The sequence below is a fragment of the Chiloscyllium punctatum genome, chromosome 10 (genome assembly GCF_047496795.1).
Source record: "Chiloscyllium punctatum isolate Juve2018m chromosome 10, sChiPun1.3, whole genome shotgun sequence".
NCBI lineage: Eukaryota > Metazoa > Chordata > Chondrichthyes > Orectolobiformes > Hemiscylliidae > Chiloscyllium > Chiloscyllium punctatum.
This window is the reverse complement of record NC_092748.1, coordinates 98,212,773-98,236,387: the sequence shown is the minus strand read 5'-3', so window position 1 is coordinate 98,236,387 and position 23,615 is coordinate 98,212,773. Positions and strand designations below refer to the sequence as shown.

At 39.4% G+C, this 23,615-nt stretch overlaps 1 protein-coding gene across 41 annotated transcripts in view; it reads left to right on the top strand.

The window, feature by feature from the left end:
• Positions 1 to 23,615, top strand: part of neb (nebulin) — a 293,069-nt gene that overhangs the window by 151,099 nt on the left and 118,355 nt on the right. For all 41 annotated transcript variants that reach the window (XM_072579807.1, XM_072579845.1, XM_072579844.1 and 38 more), the window contains 17 exons: positions 282 to 593; positions 4,019 to 4,222; positions 4,335 to 4,439; positions 5,186 to 5,290; positions 7,924 to 8,235; positions 9,289 to 9,393; positions 11,435 to 11,533; positions 11,631 to 11,732; positions 13,560 to 13,667; positions 14,053 to 14,364; positions 14,975 to 15,079; positions 15,185 to 15,289; positions 18,284 to 18,388; positions 19,511 to 19,618; positions 19,718 to 19,831; positions 22,248 to 22,445; positions 23,400 to 23,504. In XM_072579807.1, coding sequence (XP_072435908.1) covers positions 282 to 593; positions 4,019 to 4,222; positions 4,335 to 4,439; positions 5,186 to 5,290; positions 7,924 to 8,235; positions 9,289 to 9,393; positions 11,435 to 11,533; positions 11,631 to 11,732; positions 13,560 to 13,667; positions 14,053 to 14,364; positions 14,975 to 15,079; positions 15,185 to 15,289; positions 18,284 to 18,388; positions 19,511 to 19,618; positions 19,718 to 19,831; positions 22,248 to 22,445; positions 23,400 to 23,504 — 2,604 coding nt within the window. The remainder of the gene's footprint in view (positions 1 to 281; positions 594 to 4,018; positions 4,223 to 4,334; positions 4,440 to 5,185; positions 5,291 to 7,923; positions 8,236 to 9,288; positions 9,394 to 11,434; positions 11,534 to 11,630; positions 11,733 to 13,559; positions 13,668 to 14,052; positions 14,365 to 14,974; positions 15,080 to 15,184; positions 15,290 to 18,283; positions 18,389 to 19,510; positions 19,619 to 19,717; positions 19,832 to 22,247; positions 22,446 to 23,399; positions 23,505 to 23,615) is intronic.

The following is a 23,615-nucleotide window of genomic DNA, read 5'->3' as shown; positions in this document are numbered from 1 at the left end:
CCAAACATTATTTTTTGTGAATATATCTGTTTAAAAATAAATAGATGCACAGAGGCTAATTTTGATGGACATCAGAAGGAGGTGACAAGTCATAATTTGACAATTGAAGAAAAAGGAGTTAGATAAGCACAGAAATCAGATTCTGCACCTCATGCAATTCTTAGCACTGAAAATGAATGAAGATAATGTTAAGTATGCAACCTTGCCAGTGTCTCACTTTAATATTTATGATATTAAGGATAATAATGTGTATTAAAGTTATTCTACTTTCTTATAACCAGTACAAATACAAAGAAGCCTATCGCCAGCAGCTTGGCCACCACATTGGATGCCGTGATGTTCATGATGATCCCAAGATGGTTTGGTCTATGCATGTGGCCAAAATCCAGAGTGACCTGGAATACAAGAAGGACTTTGAGAAGACAAAGACTAAGTTCAACATGCCAGTCGACATGCTGGACATCCTGTTGGCCAAGAAATGCCAGACTTTGGTCAGTGACATTGACTACAGACATTACCTGCACCAGTGGACCTGTCTGCCAGACCAGAACGATGTGATCCAGGCAAGGAAGGCCTACAATTTGCAGAGTGATGTGAGTATTAATATATTTCTACCTCAGTAAAAATATTTATTTGGCTAATAATTATTTTTAAAAAATCTTAGATCTTAGAACAGTGTATTCCAACCATGTGGTATGAGATATTAGCATTACTTAATTTATTTTCCAGTTGGACTAAGGGAAGGAAATGAATCTGAAGACTAATCAATAATCTCTGGCACACAAATGTTTCATGCATTTCCCTTTTAGTGATGTTTTAGCAGAGATATCAACCGTGTAAATTCCCTATATTGTAATGGAAGGGAATTGCAGACAAAGAACTGAAGCAGTTTCTTGTATTACTAATTTTAAAGCTATTGAGATTTTTGAAGCTAAGCCACCAGCAACTAACAGTGCAGGGTGATGGCTACAAGTCATCAGAATACATGTGTGGTTTTCGAATGACTAGCCGTGAATTAAGACCTGCTTGCATTTATATACATCTTTAACATACAACGTTTGTGAGAAGATTTGTAGCTCGGGTGTTCGTTGTTGTGTTTCTGTTCGCCGAGCTGGGAATTTGTGTTGCAGACGTTTCGTCCCCTGTCTAGGTGACATCCTCAGTGCTTGGGAGCCTCCTGTGAAGCGCTTCTGTGATCTTTCCTCCGGCATTTGTAGTGGTTTGTCTCTGCCGCTTCCGGTTGTCAGTTCCAGCTGTCTGCTGCAGTGGTCGGTATATTGGGTCCAGGTCGATGTGCTTATTGATTGAATCTGTGGATGAGTGCCATGCCTCTAGGAATTCCCTGGCTGTTCTCTGTTTGGCTTGTCCTATAATAGTAGGACAACACTACTATTATAGGACAAGCCAAACAGAGAACAGCCAGGGAATTCCTAGAGGCATGGCACTCATCCACAGATTCAATCAATAAGCACATCGACCTGGACCCAATATACCGACCACTGCAGCAGACAGCTGGAACTGACAACCGGAAGCGGCAGATTCAAACCACTACAAATGCCGGAGGAAAGATCACAGAAGCGCTTCACAGGAGGCTCCCAAGCACTGAGGATGTCACCTAGACAGGGGACGAAACGTCTGCAACACAAATTCCCACTCGGCGAACAGAACCACAACAACATCTTTAACATGTCACAAGATATTTCACAAGAACCTTATCATTGTGTGGTTACATTCAACCTTTCTTGTCTGTGACAGGTCCCTACAAAGGTGAATTCCTCAGCCCTTTTCCCACAATCCTGTAACTGATTATTCTTCAAATACTTACCCAATTCCCTTTGAGAATTATACTTGAATCTAGCTCAGTCACACTCCTGCATGCACCTAACCCCTGGCTGAGTGAAAAGGGTTTTACTCACATCATCATTTGTTCTTTTGCTGTTCACCGTATATTGCTGGCCTCTAGTTCTTCAAGCTTCTGTCAATGAGAATTGTATCCTCACACCTTCCACCTTGCTGCACCCCAAGCGCCTCCCCCCACCGCTGCCCCCCCACCCCACGATTAATCTGTGTGAATCATTCACAACTTTAAACACTTCTATCAATCTTCTGCCAATCTTCACTTCTGTAAGGAGCTTCTCCCAGCTAACCATTTTACTGAAGCCCCTCACCACAGATCCATTTTCATATGTTGCCTTCACCCTTCTTCCTAAGTATTATCTCCAGAATTAATCTTTAGTTCCTCAGTTCAGGCCAAACCAGTGTTTTATAAAATATCATTTTAACTTCATTGTTTTGGTATATGCCTCTATTTGTAAACTCTAGCAATGCAACACTTCATACTCAATTACCCTGCCATCGGATTTGTGTAAATACTATAGTCTCGGGTCTCTCTGTCCTGCACCCTTTTGGACTTGCAGCCTTGATTTTATATTGCCTATTCCATTTTCTCTTCCAAAATATATAATTTCACATGCCTTATGACACAAAGTTGGACATTGACCTGCATAAGAAGTTAAACAGGTTTGAAAGGAGAGTAAGAAAGTGACAGAGGGAGGTAGAAGCAAAAAATAGAAATTGTTGGAAAAACTCAGCAGATCTTACAGCATCAGTGGAGAGAAAGCAGAGTTAACAGTTCTGGTTGAGTGACCCTCCTTCTGAGTTCAGAACGTCAATTCTGAAGAAGGGTCACTGGACCCGAAATGTTAACTCTGATTTCTCTCCACAGATGCTAACAGACCTGCTGCATTTTTCAGCAATTTCTCTTTCTGATTTCCAGCATTCACAGTTCTTACAGTTTTTTTAAGAGAGGAAGAGGGTTCTGGGGAGGGGTTTGGGGGGAGTTCCACCATTTGGAAAATGAAAACAAAGTTCTGGAAATACTCAGTATATCTGGTAGAATGAGCCAAGAGAGAAAAGAGTTAATGTTTTGAATCCAATGTTCTGCTTTGGAATTATTCCAAAAAGGAGTTGTGTTGAACTTGAAACATTAACTCTGAGTTTCTCCAGCATTTTCTACCTTTATTTCAGATCTGCAGCATCTGCATATTATGCTTTAGTCCAGACCTTGGAGGCTTGCCAACTGAATGCATAGCCAGCATCAATGAAGTGATTCATATCTGAGGATGTCATAGAGTCTTAGAGTCATAGAGATGTACAGGATGGAAACACACCCTTTGGACCAACCCCTTCCTGCTGACCAGATATCCCAACCCAATCTAGTCCCACCTGCCAGCAGCTGGCCCAAATCCGTCCAAACACTTCCTATTCAAATACCCATTCAAATGCCTTTTAAATGTTGCAATTGTACCAGCCTCCACCACTTCCTCTAGCATCTCATTCCATACACGTACCAGTCTCTGTGTGAAAAAGTTGCCCCTTAAATCTCTTTTATATCTTTCCCCTCTCACCCTAAACCTATGCCCTCTAATTCTGGACTCCCCCATCCCAGGGAAAGACTTTGTCTATTTACACTATCCATGCCCCTCATAATTTTGTAAATCTCTATAAGGTCACCTCTCAGCCTCTGATGTTCCAGGGAAAACAGTCCCAGCCTGTTCAGCCTCTCCCTATAGCTCAAATCCTCCAACCCTGGCAACATTCTTGTAAGTCTTGTCCTTACCACCCTTCTTAAACAGTGGCACCACGTTAGCCAACCTCCAGTCTTCTGGCACCTCACCTGTGACTATCAATGATACAAACATCTCAGCAAGAGGCCCAGCAATCACTTCTCTAGCTTCCCACAGAGTTCTAGGGTATGCCTGATCAAGTCCTAGGGATTTATCCACCTTTATGCATTTCAAAACATCCATGTGCAAGAAACCAGAGTTAGAAGATCACAGAGAACATGGCAGGTGTACGGCTGGAGGAGTTCCAGTGTTGGACATTTATATATTTTACTGAATAAATGTAATTGGCTGTCCTAATTGATCCTGTTTTTAATTGTACATATTAAGTAATAAGATTAATCTGACACCCAATTTATTGTCTGTGACCTATGTTTCTCTGACTTTTCCTCTAGTTGCAGTACAAATCTGATATGGAATGGATCCGTGGCTGTGGCTGGATGCCAAATGAATCTCTTGATGTTAAGAAAGTGCAAAGGGCTCAGGAGATTCTGAGTGAACGTCACTACCGTCAGCCTCCAGATAGGTTCAGTTTCACCAGCATTGTTGATGATCCCAACATAGTCCAGGCTAAAATCAACGCAAACCAACTGAGTGCTGTAAGAACACTTAAAATCTCGTAATGATCCTGTGCTTTCCTCTTCATTTTATTTTAAATTAATTGTATACTAAGCATATGTTGATTTAAAAAAAATTCTTGTAATTGTCTAGGGAAAATACAAAGAAGCCTGGGAAAAAGACAAGACACAGATTCACGTCCTTCCTGACACACCAGAGATTTTGTTGGCTAAATCCAATGCTGCTAACATTAGTCAGGTAAGTGTAAAATAACTAATTGCCACTATCACAACTCAATTAACTACTGAATTGACTGGTAATGTATTTTTATTGTTAAGGAGAGGCAGTAGTGGAGTGGCATTATGATAGACTATCATTCAAGGGCTCCATATAATGTTCTGGAGACCTGGGTTCAAATCCTGCCATCACAGATAGTGGAATTTGAACTCCATAACAATTTAGAATTAAGAATCTAATGATGGTCTCAAAATGATTGTTGGAAAAAAAAATCTATCTAGTTCTATTAATGTTATTTAGGGAAGGAAACTGCCATCCTTACCTGGTCTGGCCTACATATGACTTGAGACCCACAGCAATGTGGTTATCTTGTATCTGCCCTCTGGGCAATTAGGGACAGGCAATAAATAATAGTTAGGTTGCTATTCCCACATATCGTGAATGAATAAAAATAGGTCCATTTAATGGCTGTACATACATTTTTTTAAAGTCTCAACATTGGTATGACACATAATTCCTATATTAATGGAAGTATTTTCTTTTATTTTAAATGTGTTACATTTTCAGACAAAGGTCATGCATACGAATTAACTCAGTGTTTGTATGGTCATCCTAAATAACGCTACTTGACCCCAAAAATCAGTCATTGGCTTTTAAAAAATATTGTAGCCTTACTGGAAGCAGGTTTATTCCAATTTAGTCAGACTATTTAAATCAAACTGCAGTATTCAGGTTGTGAAATGAATGGTGATGATTCTCCTTTACAGAAACTTTACAAGGAGGGCTGGGAAGATGCGAAAAAAAGTGTTGATTATCGTGCTGATGCCATTGATATCAAACATGCAAAAGCTTCTCGAAACATTGCAAGCGATGTAAGTATGAATCTTTAAATGAACATTGATGCTTTTGGAAGTCCTGAGTGTATCATGTGGACAGCACATAAAATGGCACCAGCCACTTTTAATATAGGTTGTTCTGTCATAACACGCATTTCATAAAAGCGAATTCGCTGTAATGCAATTGATAAATTGGAGATGCTGTTTCTACAGTGCAAACTTTTAAAATGTGTTGTTTTAAGTGTTGTTTCTAAAGTGTGATTTTTATAGAACATAGGGTTGCACAAGAACGATATAAAAGAACTGACAGTAGATCCACTAGAGAGCTGAAAACAATACCAACTGAACTTAAAGCCATGCATTTATAATGTTATTTGCTCACAATAACAAGTTGTGTAAGTACTCAAATTCTGGAATATCCAAGATCAAAAGAAATCAGAGCAGGTGGAGGCTACATGGGCATTGCTGTCCAATCAATCAAAGCTAACCTTGGCTTTCAGCTCCATTTTCTGCCCACTCCCCATATCCTTTGTTCCTCTGGCAGACCAAAAAACTGTCTATCCCAGTCATAAATGTATTCAAAAATAGAGCCTTCACAACCATTTGGGGCAGAGAATTCCAAAGTTTCAGAAAGCTTTGAGTGAATAACTATCTCCTCATTTCATCCTCAGCCCATTATCCCAAGGAAGTGTCCTCTATTTTGGCTTCCCTCACCAATGAAAGCAATCTCTCATCATCCACCTTATTAAGCCCTTCAGAACCTTGAACATTCCAATATGATGGCCTCCCTCTTCTAAATGATCCTGAAAATATTGACCCCATTTGCTTAAGCTGTCATCGTAGGACAATCCTTTCACACCAGGTACTAATTTAGTGAAACGTCATTGTACTGCCTCCAGTGCAAGTATATCTTTTCTTAAATGCGGATACCAGAATTTCATGGGGATTAGTAGTGAGATTTAAATAAAATGCATGTCATGTTAAGACAGAAGTTTGTCATAAGAGTTTGTTGTTTTACTTTAGCCTGTGTCACAATAAATTAGACCAAGCTAATAACACATGTTGATGTATTTTGCCCTTAGACCGGTAAATGAATAATGTGTCCTTCAACACTATTGACTTTGGAAATTTATCCTCACTGATATTAAAATTGACTATTATCAGATTAGATGTAAGAATAAATTAAGTAGATCATCATTCAAAACTTGCAATGTAACAAGATATAAATGTCACTTCCATTAGCTTTAGCAGCATGCTAGTTTCTATCGGTTTCTCTGAGTCATGTCTGATTACTTCTGCAATTTTGAGAAACTTCACAAAAGCAGATAGTCAGGCAGCACTAAAGTAGACAAATGTATCTGAATGACAAGATATTGATCCAAAATTTACTGAGTCCATAATTGTAAATATAAGTTCAAGCCTAACAATGGGATGATCACATTTGGGAAAAAAATGGGAGGAAACATTGCATTAAATGAGGGAAAACTATGTAAAAATATCATAAATATCTAGCCTGTGAATGATAAACAAGTGCAGAAGAAGGAACAAAACAAATATTTTTGTAATCAGTTAAGTTTTATATTTTAGCCTGTACTGCCATTGCTTAATTTAAACCTTTAATCTGAAAATAATTGATATACTGTTTTAAAAATTACTTCTCAATTTCAATTCCAGCATAAAATTATTAATTTAATATGAAATTAATGAAAAGCTATAGGATTGATTCTTAACATCAAAACAGGGTGGGTCAGTGTCACATCAGAAGTTAAACAACAAAAAGCAGAAAAGGATCCCAAGCCATTGTAATACTTGGAATAATATTGCAGGTGGGATGAAAGGTGATTATCAGTGCATTTGTTTTATTATAATGAGGCGACTTTTTATCGCCTATTCTATCTTCTAAATGTTTCGGCTGAGCTATGTTGGCTTCCCAAACCTAACAGCAAGGAGGAAGTGCAAAGAGCTGAAGCCATGATGTAAGTGCCTTTCCAGCACTGCACATGGGCAAGGAAGAGCACAATTCTCTGTAATGTCACAAGAAGCTACCTATTAAACTTCTCTCTGCAATTTGTCTGCCCCCATTGACTTTAATTGATGCTTCCTGGTCATCTTCTCCCACCCCTTTCCAACTACCATCTCCTCCTCCCTAACTGCTCAAGACTTCTTCCAATCATTACTAGAATTCCCTCACCCATGCAAAATGATTGGACCACACCAACATTTTCTTAACTATGAGTAGGAATTCCCCACTGGTAAGTGGGTAGCCCCAGTTACCTTCAGATTAACACCTAGATAAAATCAAGACCTTACCTCCAGCTTTATTCCCCTTCCCCAACCTCGCACACAATCCATATCATCAGTCTTCCCTCAACTCCTCTGCCACTATCCCTGCCTACCCAATCATGTCCCTCACCATTCTATTAATCTATCAAATTGCCCCAGTCTATGTATCTGGTCTTGTCAGCTGTGCCTTGTGAAGATAAACTTCCAAACTGATAATTAGAAAGAACAAGATATTTAGGAATCCATTCTTCTGGATTACCTCATTTTGCAATAATGCACTGTTGTGCATGGAATTCATCTCACAGCTAAACTCCAAGACACATTAATGTTCCTACAATAAGTTAAAACACCAAGTGAAATTGATATCCTTCTGCATTTTCCCTCAGTACCAATACAAAGAAATCTATCGCAAGCAACTTGGTCACCTCATCGGATACCGTGACATGTATGATGATCCCAAAATGGTTTGGTGTATGCATGTCGGCAAGATGCAGAGCGACAAGGAGTACAGGAAGGAATTTGAAAAAACTAAAGCTAATATTAACGTGCCAGCCGACATGATGGACATTGTAATGGGCAAATTATGTCAGACTCGGGTCAGTGAGATTGACTACAGGCATTACCTACATGAATGGACCTGCCTGCCAGATCAGAATGATGTCATCCAGGCAAAGAAAGCGTACAGTTTGCAAAGTGATGTGAGTAAAAATAAATAATGATGTTTGTTTTTTTGCCATGAAATTTCACCTTGAATCATATGTACCTGAATGCATTCCATGTCCAAGTGCAGCAAGACATGGACAATATGCAAACTTGTGCTGAAAGGTGGCATGTAGCATTCACGCATCACAAATGCCAGTCAATGACCATCCTCCATAAGAGGCAATCTAATCATATCCCCTTGACTTTCGATGGTGTTACCATCATTGAATCCCCCACTATCCACATCCTGGAGGTTCCCATTGAATACTGACTGAATTGGACTAGCTATATAAAACCATTGAGGTTTTTGAAGATGTGACAAAGATTGATGAAGTCAGAGCAGTATATGTTATCTGTGTGGATTTCAGCAAAGCATCCAACAAGGTTCCACTTGGTAGACTGATTAGCAAGGTTAAATTGCATGGGATCCAGGGGAGTTGGCCAGTTGGATACAAAATTGGTAGAGTGGTTAGCAAGGCTAAATCACATGGGATTGGGTGAGTTAGCTAACTGGTTACAAAGTTAGCTTGAAAATAGGGGACACAGGGTGGTAGAGGGTTGCTTTTTGGACTGAAGGTCTGTGACCAGTGGTGTGCCACAAAGACTGATGCTGGGTCAACTGTTTTTTTAACATTTATATAAGTGATTTGGATGTGAATATAGGAGGTATTGTTAGTACGTTTGCAGATGACACCACAGATATGCCTAGTTGTGAGTCCTCCCTTTTAATTGGAAGCCAAATACATCAATCCAGCTGACCACCAGATAGGAAACTTGCAGAATTAAATCCCAACTTTGAGGTTTCCCATCTGAATCTCTCCCTCACATATCCACCCCAATACTTAAAATCTCATAGAGACATCTTTGTTAAAATTCCTTCTGGCATTCATTTCTCCTCGTATTGAAAATGGAATGCAACATATAGTTTGAGGGAGAAATGGAAAGAGTTGAAGTGATACAGAGTATTAATAATTCTCCGATAACAATAATCATAACTGAGTAATTCAGAAATGGAAAAAATTAAGAATAATCGATTTTCTTCTCATTAGGTCAATTACAAAGCAGATATGGAATGGATGCGTGGAATTGGATGGATTCCAACAGACTCTGTAGATGTTAAGAAAGTAAAGCATGCCCAGGACATCTTAAGTGATGTAAGTATAAGAAATTCCTACCATCATATGATCAGCAGCATAAAATAGTGCATAAATAATGACTCTCACTTTAATAAAATGGGCACTGACAGCTATGCCTATGATTTATTTTGATATTTTTGAGTATATTTTGCACTGATCTGTCATGGATATGTCCATATGCATCCATAATGCACAGACATAATCTTCAGCCTCACTGCTTCTTTGGTAAACTGGCAGAGTTAACTTACATGGCCATTACAGACCCACAAATTTACATTGTGATTGAAATCAGTAGTGATTTTATTTTTGTCAGGCACAATCTGCCAGAATAGCACGCAAGTTGCAAACATAGGAATTAATTCCAAGTGTTCTTATTACATTCACTCTTCATCTAATTGTCACCACTAGATTTTATCAAATTGAGCTGAAAATCCTCTGCTGCATAATCTTCTAAGTGTTTAAATATTAAAATGTGCCACAGATAGAATTCACTTATTCAAATTTAGTCTTGTATTAAAATAGTACGAAGGAGGTCTTCAACAGCAGCTGAACTGAAACAAGGTCAGCTTCACTAGGATGAGTAATGTTCTAACAATGCTCAAGAATTTCAACTCCATCTAGGACAGAGCAGCCCTTTGACCAGCATCTTATCCTCCAGCTTAAATATTCAATGCTCCCTACCACTGACACACAGTGGTAGCAGTGTCTACTGTATATAGGATGCATCATAGCAACACACTAAGCCTCCTTTGACAGCACTTTCCAAATTCATGACTTCTACAATGTAGAAAGACAAGATTTAGCAGAAAGTCTTCAAGCCACACATAATCCTGACCTGGAACTAACTGTACTGCCACTCTTTCACTGTCACTGGATTGAAATCCTGGAACTCTCTCCCTCATTGCCCTGTGACATATCTATGCCAAATGGACTGCAAAGTTTCAAGAAAACAGCTTGTTACTAACTTAGGGTTGGGCAACAACTATTCCCATGAATGACTAAAAAATTGTTGCAGTAGTGAGAATATGATGGCACGGATATGTGATCAGTAGCTCACCTTGGGGTCAAATATGATACTAAGTTTGAAAACAGACTGATTTAAGTCTTACACTACTGCCAAAGCAAAGAATGGAGCCAGTAGCAGTGAATGGAATAGACAGAAAGCAAAGGCTTCAATTTTGCCAATGTTTAATTGGAGAAAATTTCTGCTAATTGATTGTGAAACATGTAGTTTGACAATTTAACAACAGTGGAGGAAACGAAAGGGTTTTTGATAAGATAGAGCTGTATCTCATCAGGATCCACATGAAAACTAACATTCTAGGGCAGCACAGTGGCTCAATGGTTAGCACTGCTGCCTCAGAGCACCAGGGACCTGGATTTGATTCCATCCTTGGGCGACTGTCTGTGTGGAGTTAGCGTGATCTCCCCGTGTCTGCGTGAGTTTCTACTAGGTGCTCTGATTTGCTCCCACAGTCCAAAGATGTGCACGTTAGGTGGATTGGCCATGCTAAATTGCCCATAGTGACCAGGGATGTACAGGCAGGTGGATTAGCCAAGGAAAATACAAGGATGGGGTGGTCTGGGTGGGATGCTCTTCAGAGGGTCAACATGGACTCGATGAGCTAAGGGGCCTGCTTTCACAATGTACTGAGTCTATACTGTCAGCTAATGTTGACAAGTGACAGCACATAGATGAGAAATACAGGGGTCCAAGGATTAGATGGGAGATGCCAGTCAAGATAACAGGAGCAATAAGAGAAGCCTTTACAAGCTATGAACTGGTTATGGTAGATTGATAAGACTGGAAACAGATGAAAGCATTCCCAGCCCCTGCTGGTGGAAAGTATAGAGAGACTTTAGATGAGGACGTGATAGATATGGCAATCTCATCGTCCATGCAACTAATTGAAATAAATTTCATTGAGAGAAGCTTTGAATTTGGAATGATACTTGAAACTGTTAGAAAATGTTTCAGTCCATCATGCTTGCGCTGGCTTTGCACCAACAGAAGAAACCTTTTATTCTTTCAGTTAATCATTTCTGTTGTTTTCAACAGAGAAATTACAAGACAAAAGCGGATACTCTCCAGTTTACACCGGTGACAGATAGAGTTGATTACGTTACAGCTAAACAGAGTGGGGACATTCTGAATGATGTGAGTGCCTGTCCTGCTGCCTCTAATTATGCTAGTTTCCACCATGGTAAAATCTTGTTGCTGTTATGTCTCATAAGTGCTCCCCTTTAATGATTAGATCAAGTATCGTGAAGCCTGGCATGCCTGTAAGACCAAGTACACGCTGGTGGATTCACCAACAATGGTTGCAGCACGGGATGCAGCTCGAAACCTTAATGAAGTAAGTGCCACAAAGAAATATGGAAGCTTTATTTTGGACCCCATTGTCTTCTCCTGCCAAATAGACTGAGATGCTTGCTTGGTTCTCAGATTTTTTAAAAGCATCCACATTACCATCGTCAATAAATCCTGGTTTCAATGTATGTTGAAAACAATATGATAGTCAAATAGAACTCTTTCAGAATTTTCTAAATCAAAGTTATCTTCCAAAGATTTTGTGTTAATACAGAATCCATCAATCAAAATAACATATTAACATCTGAGGAAGTCATGAATTAAATGTTACTTTAAGCTGTAAACACTTAGCATGTAAAACTTATCAGGTAGGTTTTAACTAACAACAGGCATGTGACATATACAGTCCTAGGAGGCTTCCAGTCTAGAGAAATGAAGAGTTACAGACTTAGTACCAATTCAGAAGGAAATTAAAATTCACATGCTTTGGAATTCTGCTCAATTGTCTTTAAAAAAGGATATATTTTTATCTGCAGGAGGAATATCCATTTCGTCTTGGAAATATTATTGAGAATTTAATTAGGAATTGTATTGTAATTAGGATTATTAGAAACTATTCAAACCAGCCATTCATTTTTCATAAAATTTATAGTGAAAGACAGCAATTTAGCTCAAGAAATCCATATCAGCACATATGTTTACACAAGACTCCCCTCAACCTACTTCATATAGCCCTATCCACACAGCATTCCATTTTTTTTCTCCTTCATATAATTCACCAGTTTTACCTTTAAATGCATCAGTGCTGTTCAGTTCATGATATTTTATTTGGGGCACAATTTTGGTTTTCCCACATCATGCAAATCCCAATCCCTAACCTGCATTAATACTGAAAATCATCCAACATCTTTTTTTTTGCAAACCACATTCAGTTAAAATTGACTGATTTCTATTTCATCTGTATGTCTTGGCAACTGCTGCCTCATAGCGGCAGAGACCCGGGTTCAATTCCTGACTCGGGCGACTGACTGTGTGAGTTTGCACGTTCTCCCCGTATCTGCGTGGGTTTCCTCCGGGTGCTCCGGTTTCCTCCCACAGTCCAAAGATATGCAGGTCAGGTGAATTGGCCATGCTAAATTGCCCATAGTGTTATGTAGGGGAATGGGTGGGTTGCGCTTCGGCGGGTCGGTGTGGACTTGTTGGGCTGAAGGGCCTGTTACCACACTGTAAGTAATCTAATCTAATCTAAAAATTCATGAACCAATGAAACATGTTGCTGACTCACTTTTGACAGAGAAGTATGATGAGTCTGTTTTCCTCACTTTCCCATTAAAAAGATGGCACTCTTAGGAATTATGTAAAGCACACCATCAGCTTAGAATTAGAGAGGAAATGTGATGCTTCGTAAATCGCTCATTTGCTGCAATAACTCTCAAGATTTATGTGTCTAGTTTCGGACTAAACTGCTTGTTCTTGTTGATGGCCTCATGAATGTCTTTAAAAAGTATGCTGCAACACCAGACTTTAGCTAGCAAGTTAGTAGGGAACACCACAATTGCTATTCAAAACATTCTTGCTGATCAGAATCAAGTCCCAGCTCAACCAAGAACCTATCGTCCCGCTTTCTTACTTGTACTCGGCAAGACATCCAATAGTTGTCACCCTGTGATAATAATACCAAAACATTTTTATTAGCTCATATGTTTCACGTAAAGTAAATAATAGAACAAAGGAGATAATGATGTTTTCCATTCTTTCATTGCTCTGATTCATTCCCCTTTTCCAGAAGACATGTTAATTATATATTTACCTGTATCATGATTGATTTGTATCATTCTTCATCTAATACTTGATTGTGTTTCCTTCTTTTTAGAAATTGTACAAATCTGGCTGGGAAAAGCTGAAAGCAACTGGTTACAAAATGCCAGTTGATGCTGTGTCAATCTGCCATGCCAAAGCATCACAAGACAAACAGAGTGAGGTGGGTCCTGTTCAGAACAATACCACTAGCAGTTAATTGCCTGACTACAGAGGTATTTCAGTGACTATTTGTATAATAACCATTAAAAAGTGTAACACTGAGACAGTCAACATATTCCACCATGGAATGATAATTTCCGAACAAGGTTACAATGTTGCTCTGATCATTGACAAACATATTCAATAAAATTGAATTTGTTTGTTAGTTAGTGGAATTCCCAGGCTGGGAATCTATGTGTTGCTAAGTGAATATTAGTCAAAGATTGGTAAAACCAGCTTTATGAATTAAAACACTTTCCATTCATGCAGCTTGACTTCAATATCTCTTGTTTACTGCTAATCATTCTGTAACTAACTGGTTGTACCTTATTTTTTTTGTATTACAGCTTAAGTATAAAGCTGATTATGTCAAGCAACGTGGCCATCTTATAGGATGCCATGACCTTCAGGATGACCCCAAAATGGTTTGGTGTATGCATGTGGGTAAGATGCTGAGTGACAAGGAGTACAGGAAGGAATTTGAAAAAACTAAGGCAAATATAAACGTGCCAGTTGACATGTTGGACATCGTGATGGCTAAGATATGTCAAGGACGGGTCAGTGAGATTGACTACAGACATTACCTACATGAATGGACCTGTCTGCCAGACCAGAACGATGTGATCCAGGCAAAGAAGGCTTATGATTTGCAGAGTGATGTGAGTATTAGCTTATTTCCATTTAGTCTTTTACCCTACCAATTTTAATGATTCATCCTGCACACTAGTGTCCTTCTGGTACCTTATCCATTTGGCCCTCCCCCACAATATCCCAGTCCCAAGCCTCCAATTCGTTGCCGTCCATCACTGCCCCCTCTGACCTATCACCTTCTCCCTCACCTATCGCTTTCCCAGCTACCTCCCCCCAACCCTACTACCCTCCAATTTATCTCTCAACCCCAACCCACAAGCCTCATTCCTGATGAAGGGCTTATGCCCAAAATGTCAATACTGCTGCTCCTCGGATGCTGCCTGACCTGCTGTGTTTTTCCAGCACCAAAATCTTGACCCTGAACATAGGTAGCCTCTGTTGACCCTGCCCTTTTGCGAAGCGTGTTTTTTTGGGAGTGGTGCAGCAAATATTGACCCAATCTGATATATTAACATCATTTTGTCACCATCAGTTATTATGTGATTCATCTAAAGGACCATACAGAGAACATACTGAATAAAATTAAGGAAGATTCAAAACCAAGGTGTATCTCACTTCATTTTTTTTTGCCATTTTGAACTTTGCCATTGTTTTCATATGCCATTTTTTTCCTTTTAGTTTCTGTACAAGTCAGACCTTGAATGGGTACGTGGTTGTGGTTGGATTCCCTTGGATTCAGTTGAACATAAAAAGGTGAAAAATGCACAGGCGATGTTAAATGAAGTGAGTAAAGATTTTTCCTGTTGGTGGCCCACTGTTCTTTCAGAGATTTTCATTCTACATTGGCATAAAACATTTGATGCATTCTACTTCTTTGTTCATTTTCAGAAAGCATATAAAGAAAATGCTGTTGCTAATTTTGCCAAGTTTACACCAATTACTGACCCGCCAGAGGTGGTCCAGGCCAAGATAAATACAAACAACTTGAGTGATGTAAGTGGTCCTTCAGTGTTTTATAATGAATACTTAAAACACTTTGAGATTACTGTTTGGAAGAACAGTGCAATGTTGCAATAGCAGTAATATCAACACGTTTTATCGTTTGATACAGGCTTATGTATCCAGTTTGTCTTTGACTGACTGTCACCTTTATATTTTAACATAGTTGTACTGAAAGTCAAATTCATGACTAAATACAATAATTTCATGATGAAAATTTAAAAAATTGTGAGTCCTTTGTTCATTGATTTTATTAAGTAAATAGCTTAAGCTGATCTTATTCAACCAATGTGGCTAGTTCTTTAGGAGGAAATCAAGGATATACTTTTTCACTCTGGAAGCAAATTGATTGTCAAATTCTCTCTGGCTGCAATTGCCAGAAGACTGCAAGGAAACTGATGAGGTTACCATTCTTGTTCAAGAATGATGGTAGTGGTCAACCAGGGACAATAACATCAGTGATAGGGAAACTCTCCATTTGGAGAGACAAGGAGCATTTCAGGGGACGTCTCTGGGACACACACACACACACACACACACCAAACAACCCCACCGTCCTGTGACTGACCACTTCAACTCCCCCTCCCACTCTCTCAAGAATATGCAAATCCTGGGCTGCCTCCACCACCAAATCCAAGCCACCCTATGAATGGAGGAAGAACACCTCACCTTCTATCTTTGGACTCTTTAATCACACATCATCAACATCGACTTCACTAGTTTCCGAATCTCCCCTCCCCCCACCTTATCCTAGATCCAGCCCTTTAACTGAACACCACTCTGTTGCCTTGTCCTACCTGTCTATCTTCCTTCCCATCAATTCGCCCCAGTCTCCCCACCATCTCCACCGACCTATCACAATCACTTCCCACCTGCATCTACCTATTGCCTTCCCAGCTACCTTCCCCCAGACTCACCCCCACCCTCCTATTTATCTCTCAGCAACCCCCCACCCACCCCAACATATTTGGATGAAGGGATTGTACCTGAAACATCGACTTCCCTGCTCCTCGGATGCTGCCTGACTTGCTGTGCCTTTCCAGCGCCACACTTTTCGACTCAGCAGAAGATAATATCTGATGATTTGATTGCAGTTTGTGCAGATGAGGGTAATGTTGTTTATATAATCTACCTGGACTTCAGTAAAGTTTTTGACACTTGTTGGATGGGAAGCTGATCAAGAAGGTAAAAGTCCACAGGTTCCAGGGCAATTGGCAAGTTGACTCCAAAGTTGGCAGGATACAGAGGGTGCTGGTCTAAAGTGTGTTTGGAAACCTGTGTCTAGTGGCATATCACAGAGTTCGGTGCAGGATCCATTCCCATCTGCAATGAACGTTAATGATCTAGACATGAATGTAGGAGGTTTAGCAAGCAAGTTTACTCAGAATACAAAATTTGACAGTGTAGGAAATAACGAGGAGGAAAGCCTTACACAGTGGGAGGAAGTCAATGGTTGGTCAGATGGGCTGAGCATTGGCTGACAGAGTTCATTCCTGAAAGCTGTAAGTTGTAGGGCAATGGGCCATTTACAAAAAGCTGGGATACGAAAGGGCATCAGCATGCACCAGATGGGCCAAATGGTCCCCTTCTATGCTGTATCATTTCTGTAGTTCTATGGTTCTGAGGTGTGGAGTGATGCATTTTGGGAAGACTAACAAAGCAAGAAAGTACAGAATGAATGATAGGACCCTGGGGAGTACAGAGGATCAAGGAGACCTTGGTATTTATACCTATAAATCCTTGGAGGCAATATGGCAGATGGATAGGTGATATAAGAAGGCTTATGTGAATCTAGCCTATATTAGTTGAGGTACTTATTAGTTGAGACAGTGAATGCAGGAGCACCAAGGTTGTGATGAAAATATATAAGTTACTATATGAAGATGTTGGTTGGGCCACAACTGGAAAACTGTATGTGGTTCTAGTCACCACACTATTGGAAAAATGTGATTGCATAGGAGAGAGTGCATAGGAGATTCACCAGGATGTTTCCAGGGTTGGAACATTTCACAAATTGCTGTGAAGAGAGACTAGATAGGCTGGGGTTGTTTTCCTTGGAGCAGGGAAGATTGATGGATGACTGAAGGTCTGCAAAATTATTGGTAAGGAGCAGATGATCTAGAGATGACTTATGATCGGAAGGTGGTGCGTAATGGGAGTTCACAGCATGAAACAGTGGTTGAGGTCGGAAACATTACAATGTTTAAGAAGTAATTTGAATACTTGAAATGCCATAGAGTACAAAGCTGTGAGCCAAGTGCTGGGAAATGGAATGGGTGCTTGATGCCTGGAGCAGACTCAGTGGTCCTTTCTGTGCTATAATACGTTATGACTCCATGATTGTAAGTTTATATAATTTTCTCTACAAATGCAACAATTAGCTATGTCAAGGTAAAGATAGAGATTTTAATTTTGTAAGGTTATCAGGAGATATGGTGAAAAGGTGAGAAAACCGACTTTGATGTAACAGTCAGCCATGATTGAATGGAGGAGCAAATTCCATTGACTGAACAGCTTAGTTATAATCATCAGATTCTATTAAACCTTATTGTCAAATAATATAGTAACGAATTATTGTGGCTCTGGAAATATGAAATAAAACTAAAGGTCTGGAAATGTCTCAGCAAGCCTGGTAGCATCTGTAATAATGGAGACAGAATTAACATTTTGAGTCAAGTAACGAATTTGATTAGTCAGTTTTGGCTTGTAAAGTTTTGACACTCTCTCAAGCTGAACAGAAATCTTAAATGTGTTGAGAATCACCTGCAGGCTATTGTTGATATCTATTAACTATAAGAATGGTACCAGTAACAGGTGAGTGAATGAGTGATATTGGTTACATCCTGAGCCCCACTTTAGGTTTTTTTGCCATGACAATTTTATCACAGGATGTAAAGTTCCTCACATTTGTCTCAATGTTCATTGAATGCTGAAGCCATTGCTATAATGATTTGATTTTAATAAGGTCGCTGATGTTGTTTTTATCAGTTGAAGTACAAAGAGACATTTAACCTGGAAAAGGGCAAGTATATTGGTGCCGCTGACTATCCCCATTTGGCTCATTCAAGGGAAATGGCAAAGCATGTTAGTCAGGTGAGTGGTGATATGTTTTGATCTGAAAATGTAACTTAATAATTGAAAATCATGTTGTACAATTTTACACATTCAGACTTTTTTCAGTTCCAATTGTAGATCAAGTTTGAAAGAACAATGTAAAGTTTATGAAAATGCATCACTACAAAACTGTTTATACAATTTTTACAGAATTTATTATGTTTGTCATAACCATTGCTTCTTGACAATAAATGGCAAGACCAATACTTAATCATTCACAATCTACATCTTGGGTGTTATCATTGACTATGAACTGTTCTGGACTAGCCATATAAATACTGTGGCTACAAGAGCGGGTCAAAGGATAAGAATCAAGCAGTGACTAACTCAAATCCTTACTCGTCATAACCTACATGCTGTCTGCAAAGCACCTTCAGAAATGTAATCGAATGCCTCTACCTGCCTGGATTAGTGTAGCTCCAACAATGGTCTAGAAGCTTGACACCATCCTGGAAAAGGAACTCATTTGATTACAACCATACCTGAACATTCATTCCATCACCACTGGTACACTGTAGCAATAATGTGTACTATCTATACACTGCAGAAATTCACTAAGGCTCCTTAGGTGTATGTCTTAAACTCACAATCATTATCCAGGCAGCAGATACATGGGAACAACCACCTGCAAGTTCCCTCTGGACAACTCTGCTTCTTGACTTGGAAATATATAACTGTTCCTTCAGTTTTGCTCCCTCCCTAATGGCTTTTTGAGTCCACCTATGCCAAATAGTTCAAGAAGGAATCATTTTCTCAAGGGCAACTAGGAATGGACCAAAATGCTGGCCACATCCTGTGAGTTAAATCATAAACCAATGCCCTTTCTTTTGACTTGGGCACTATGACATTTTCCCTGTAGAAATCACTTAACAACTGACAACAATCAAACTAAATCACTTGCTTGATTATGTCAAAATAACAATTATCGAAAATAATGCAATCTTGAAGTTGCTGTTTTAAAATTTTTTTTACACTGTATAATTAATGCTATCATGTAATGAACCTCATTTATTGGATGATGCCATGCAGATTGACTCAGTTGTCTGGCTGTACTGTTTTTGACTTTATCTTTTTATATTATAATACATTTATATTCTGCAGAACGTTTATAAAAATGACTGGGATAGCCATAAAGCCTTAGGATACACCTTGCCTCCGGACTATCTGCCGCTGGTTGTTGCTAAGCATGCTGATAACGTAAGCAGCAATGTAAGTAGAGTCTAATTCTCAATTACTTGGTAAAGTTTTGTTACTGTGGCATTCATTTATTTGGCATGCTTACTAACAAAAATAAATTTGGTTTCCCAGTTGAAGTACAAGGAACTGTATGAAAAGCTCAGGGGACATTATTTGGCTGGAGGAGATATTAAGGACTTCCCTGGTATAATCCATGCCATGGCCATGGATAAATTGAGGAACATGGTATGTACCATTTGAACATTATAAACCTGTTAGATAAACACAAGTATTACCATTTAGTAATATTATGTAATCTAGTGTGTCAATATTGCAAAACACAAATGCATACCTTCCTTGCAAGCTTTGCTACTGCAACACTCCTGATGTTTGCCCAGACAGCATAACAGGGGACATGATCTCAAGCCTGGTGAATGGTGTTAGGAAAGGGAGTCAAGACGAGACATAATGGTTTTTCTGGAGATCAGCAATCATTGTCATTCCACCAAACATTTCCCCAACTTGAAGTTTCCCTGCATTTTTTCCGGAACCCTTAAGTCTGACTTTACCAGAAATGTCGATGATAGCATCCATCTGAAAGTGAAGCAGAGCAGAATATAGGGAAAGACAGACACTCTTTTCTTTTTGACACTACAGTCTCCATGGTAACTTTAGAGGTTTCATTTAAATATTAGTGAGTGTATAAATGGGTGGGAACAAGCTTTGAGTTAGATGGGTAGTGGGATAAGGTGAGTGAGACTGCTGGCCAAGCCAATTCTGCTCACATCCCATGAATGATTTTTTTTTTAAAATGGTGCTTAAGGTGATAATAGGTAGGGTGGCACATGGGTAATGTGGTATATGGGTAGGAGTGCACATGAATGAGATGGTAGTGAGGTAGACCATGAAGTGGAAAAGGTAGCAAGTGGATTAAAGTGGTAGATGTGTGTGGTGGCAGGTGAGTGCAAACGTGTCTGAAGGCATTAAAACTGAGAGAGCCTTAAGTACCACACACTATGATGATATCATTAGGGCATGGTGGAAGAACAAATTTGGACCTGAAAGGACTAAAATCCAATAACAGGTCCTCCTCATAATTTCTGGAACAATATCTAACTTTATGAATAGTTACTGACATGCAATAGTGTTCTCATTAGTTCTCCTGAACCACATCTTGCTAAGTTTTGAATTTCAATTACAGTGGTGAAGGGAGCCAACGGGCTGGGAATGGTTGTTTAGAAAGAGCTTTGAGAAATACAAGCACTTTCAAATAGAAAGTTTTCATTGGGCCTTGCCTGCAGCCTTGTATGCATTGTATCAGCTGCAGACTTGGAGAGTGGTCTGCTTGTAAGCTTGTGATCCCTCCTTCTTGGTAGGTATTGTGTATAGATGGAATTGAATACTCAGGAGAATAACTTGACCAAAATATCATCACATTGTGCAGAAATGAATGAAATCCTACATTACAAGTATCCTCCATAACATTTTCATAGAATCTGCACAATATGAATTGAGTTGAGATCTTCACATATTATCAAGCTAAGTGAGTAGATTGTATAATAGTTGGAAGAGATGCACATCCAAGTAATATCTTGTGTATTTAGAACTTGTCTTTTCACTTAAGGTGGCACAGTGGCTCAGTGGTTAGCACTGCTGCCTCACAGTACCAGGGATCCAGGTTTGATACCAGCCTTGGGTGACTGTTTGTGTAGAGTTTACAAATTCTCCCTCCGTGTGCGTGGGCTTCCTCCAGGCGCTGCAGTTTCCAGCCACAGTACAAAGATTTGCAGGTTAGGTGGGTTGGCCATGGTAAATTGCCCTATAGTATCCAGGATGTGCAGTCTAGTAAGGTTAGCCATAGTATATGTAGGATTACAGGGAAAGCATGTGGGGCAGTGTGGGTCTGGATGGGAGGGTTGATGAAAACTCAATAGGTTGAGTGGCCTTTCTTGCACTGTAGAGATTCTATGACCTGCATATGACTTTATTTTAATGACAAAGTGACTGGAATAGGCTAAATGTAGTTCCATTTATAAAGCACAGGCACAATGAGAACAACTTCTGGGCAACAAAATGCACAAACAGTGACTATAGGCTGCATAGTCCTTTCATTGCAACTTTGCTTGATACACTAGCTTTCGGAGCACTGCTTCTTCATCGGGTAGCTGTGGAACAGGACCATAAGACATAGAATTGTTGGACTATAACTTGGTGTTGTACAATTTTTAACTTCGTCCACCCCAGTCCAACATCAGCTCCTCCACATCTTGATCTACAAAGACCAAGAAAGCCCCACATACTTTACAGTTGGAGTCATGCAGGTCATCTCAGTACCTCTGGGTAGAGTTGAAACCAAAAAGCCAACTCAGTAACTTTGAGTTAAAGTAGAGGTGATACAGTTAGTATCAGTCCATTCTGGTTAGGATGGGGAAATGCAACCAAGATTCTTATTGTTGATTCTTATTCAACTGACCTAGCTTGAAGTATGCACAAGCAGACATTAGAATTTCATCTCAACACACTCTGTGCACCTAGAGTTTGTTCAACATTTTGTAAATTGTCACTTCAGATTCTATTTCAGAGAGGTGCTTGTGATTATTTTTGGTATTTAACCTCATATTATATTTCCTGTACTTTACATAATTATTGTTTACTTTTTTAGCTGGATTATAGGAGGAGTTATGAAGCTACTAAGGCTGCAGTTCACATCCCCAATGACATGATTAGCAACATTGTGGCAAAGAGGTGCCAACATATTCTCAGCGACCTGGAATACCGCACCTATCTTCATCATTGGACCTGCCTGCCTGATGAGCATGATGTAATTCATGCTAAGAAAGCACAAGAGATCTTAAGCGATGTATGTAACAATTTAATATATTCATGGGTCTTAACCATAAATGGTGTAGCACTAGGGAGAGATGTGATTTATTAGGTATCCGTGGACAGTCCATGCTGGAACCTGTAATGTAATGGGAATTAATACGTTGACAAGTGATTGATACACCAATGGAGCAGGAGAGAAATATTAAATGAAAGAGCTTCATTCAGTGTATATTCTAGTGCAAATAAAGAGTTTACAGGATTTACTGAGAATGAAGGAGAGGTACTCTGAGTTAAGGATAAGGTAAAAATGCAGGCAACGCAGCAATCTAACTAGATACAGCAGCCTTTACAGTCCAGTGCAAAGACCCAACAACCAAGAGAAGTCATATAAATGGAATCCATGAAGGGGTAAACACGCAGGGTTTAGTCAATAGGAGAAGCATAGTCATGAGTATATATCCGCTAACTACAAACTACATCCTATAAGGAGATTAGACTGATCAAAGTAATTTTATATTTGGCTTTGACCAATATGGATAATAGAGCTGCAAGAAATAGTTCCATAGTCTCTCAATCATGGTTGAATTTAGTCAGTACTTGTCATGTTGGTGAAGTGAGTGGAGCAACCATGGAAACGGCAAACAAGGTGGTTTTGCCAGCTTGGAAGCTTTGCCTTTGTAGCTTTCATCGGCTCTGCTGTTTAAAGTTGGGCCTTCCTATTAAAATAATGAAACAGTTTAAACAGTTAATCAATATATTTCTTACATAAAATGAAAATGCCCATGAGGTTGCTTTGTTCCTATCATTCATCTTCATCTCCATGTAACAGAGGATATTTGCTACAGTTTGATATTGGTGTTTGTAGAACAGAAATTTAACTTTCTTGGAAGTTCTCCTTGCTGATCTGTGGTTTCTCGAATGACTGATTTCAAAATAGCTGACAGAAGGAGATGTCAACTTTTGCTAACTTTGGTTTTCAATGTTACAGTTTGTGTACAAGGATGACCTGAACTGGCTGAAGGGCATGGGCTGTTATGCCTGGGACACTCCAGAAATTCTACTAGCCAAACATTCCTATGACCTACAGAGTGAAGTAAGATATTCTTAGCTGTGTTCTTTTAAGTTTGATGAAGTAAACCTGTGGAACCTGAAATCAAGTTCAGTTCAGCAAGATATATATCAAAAATAATGAATGCCAAGTTAG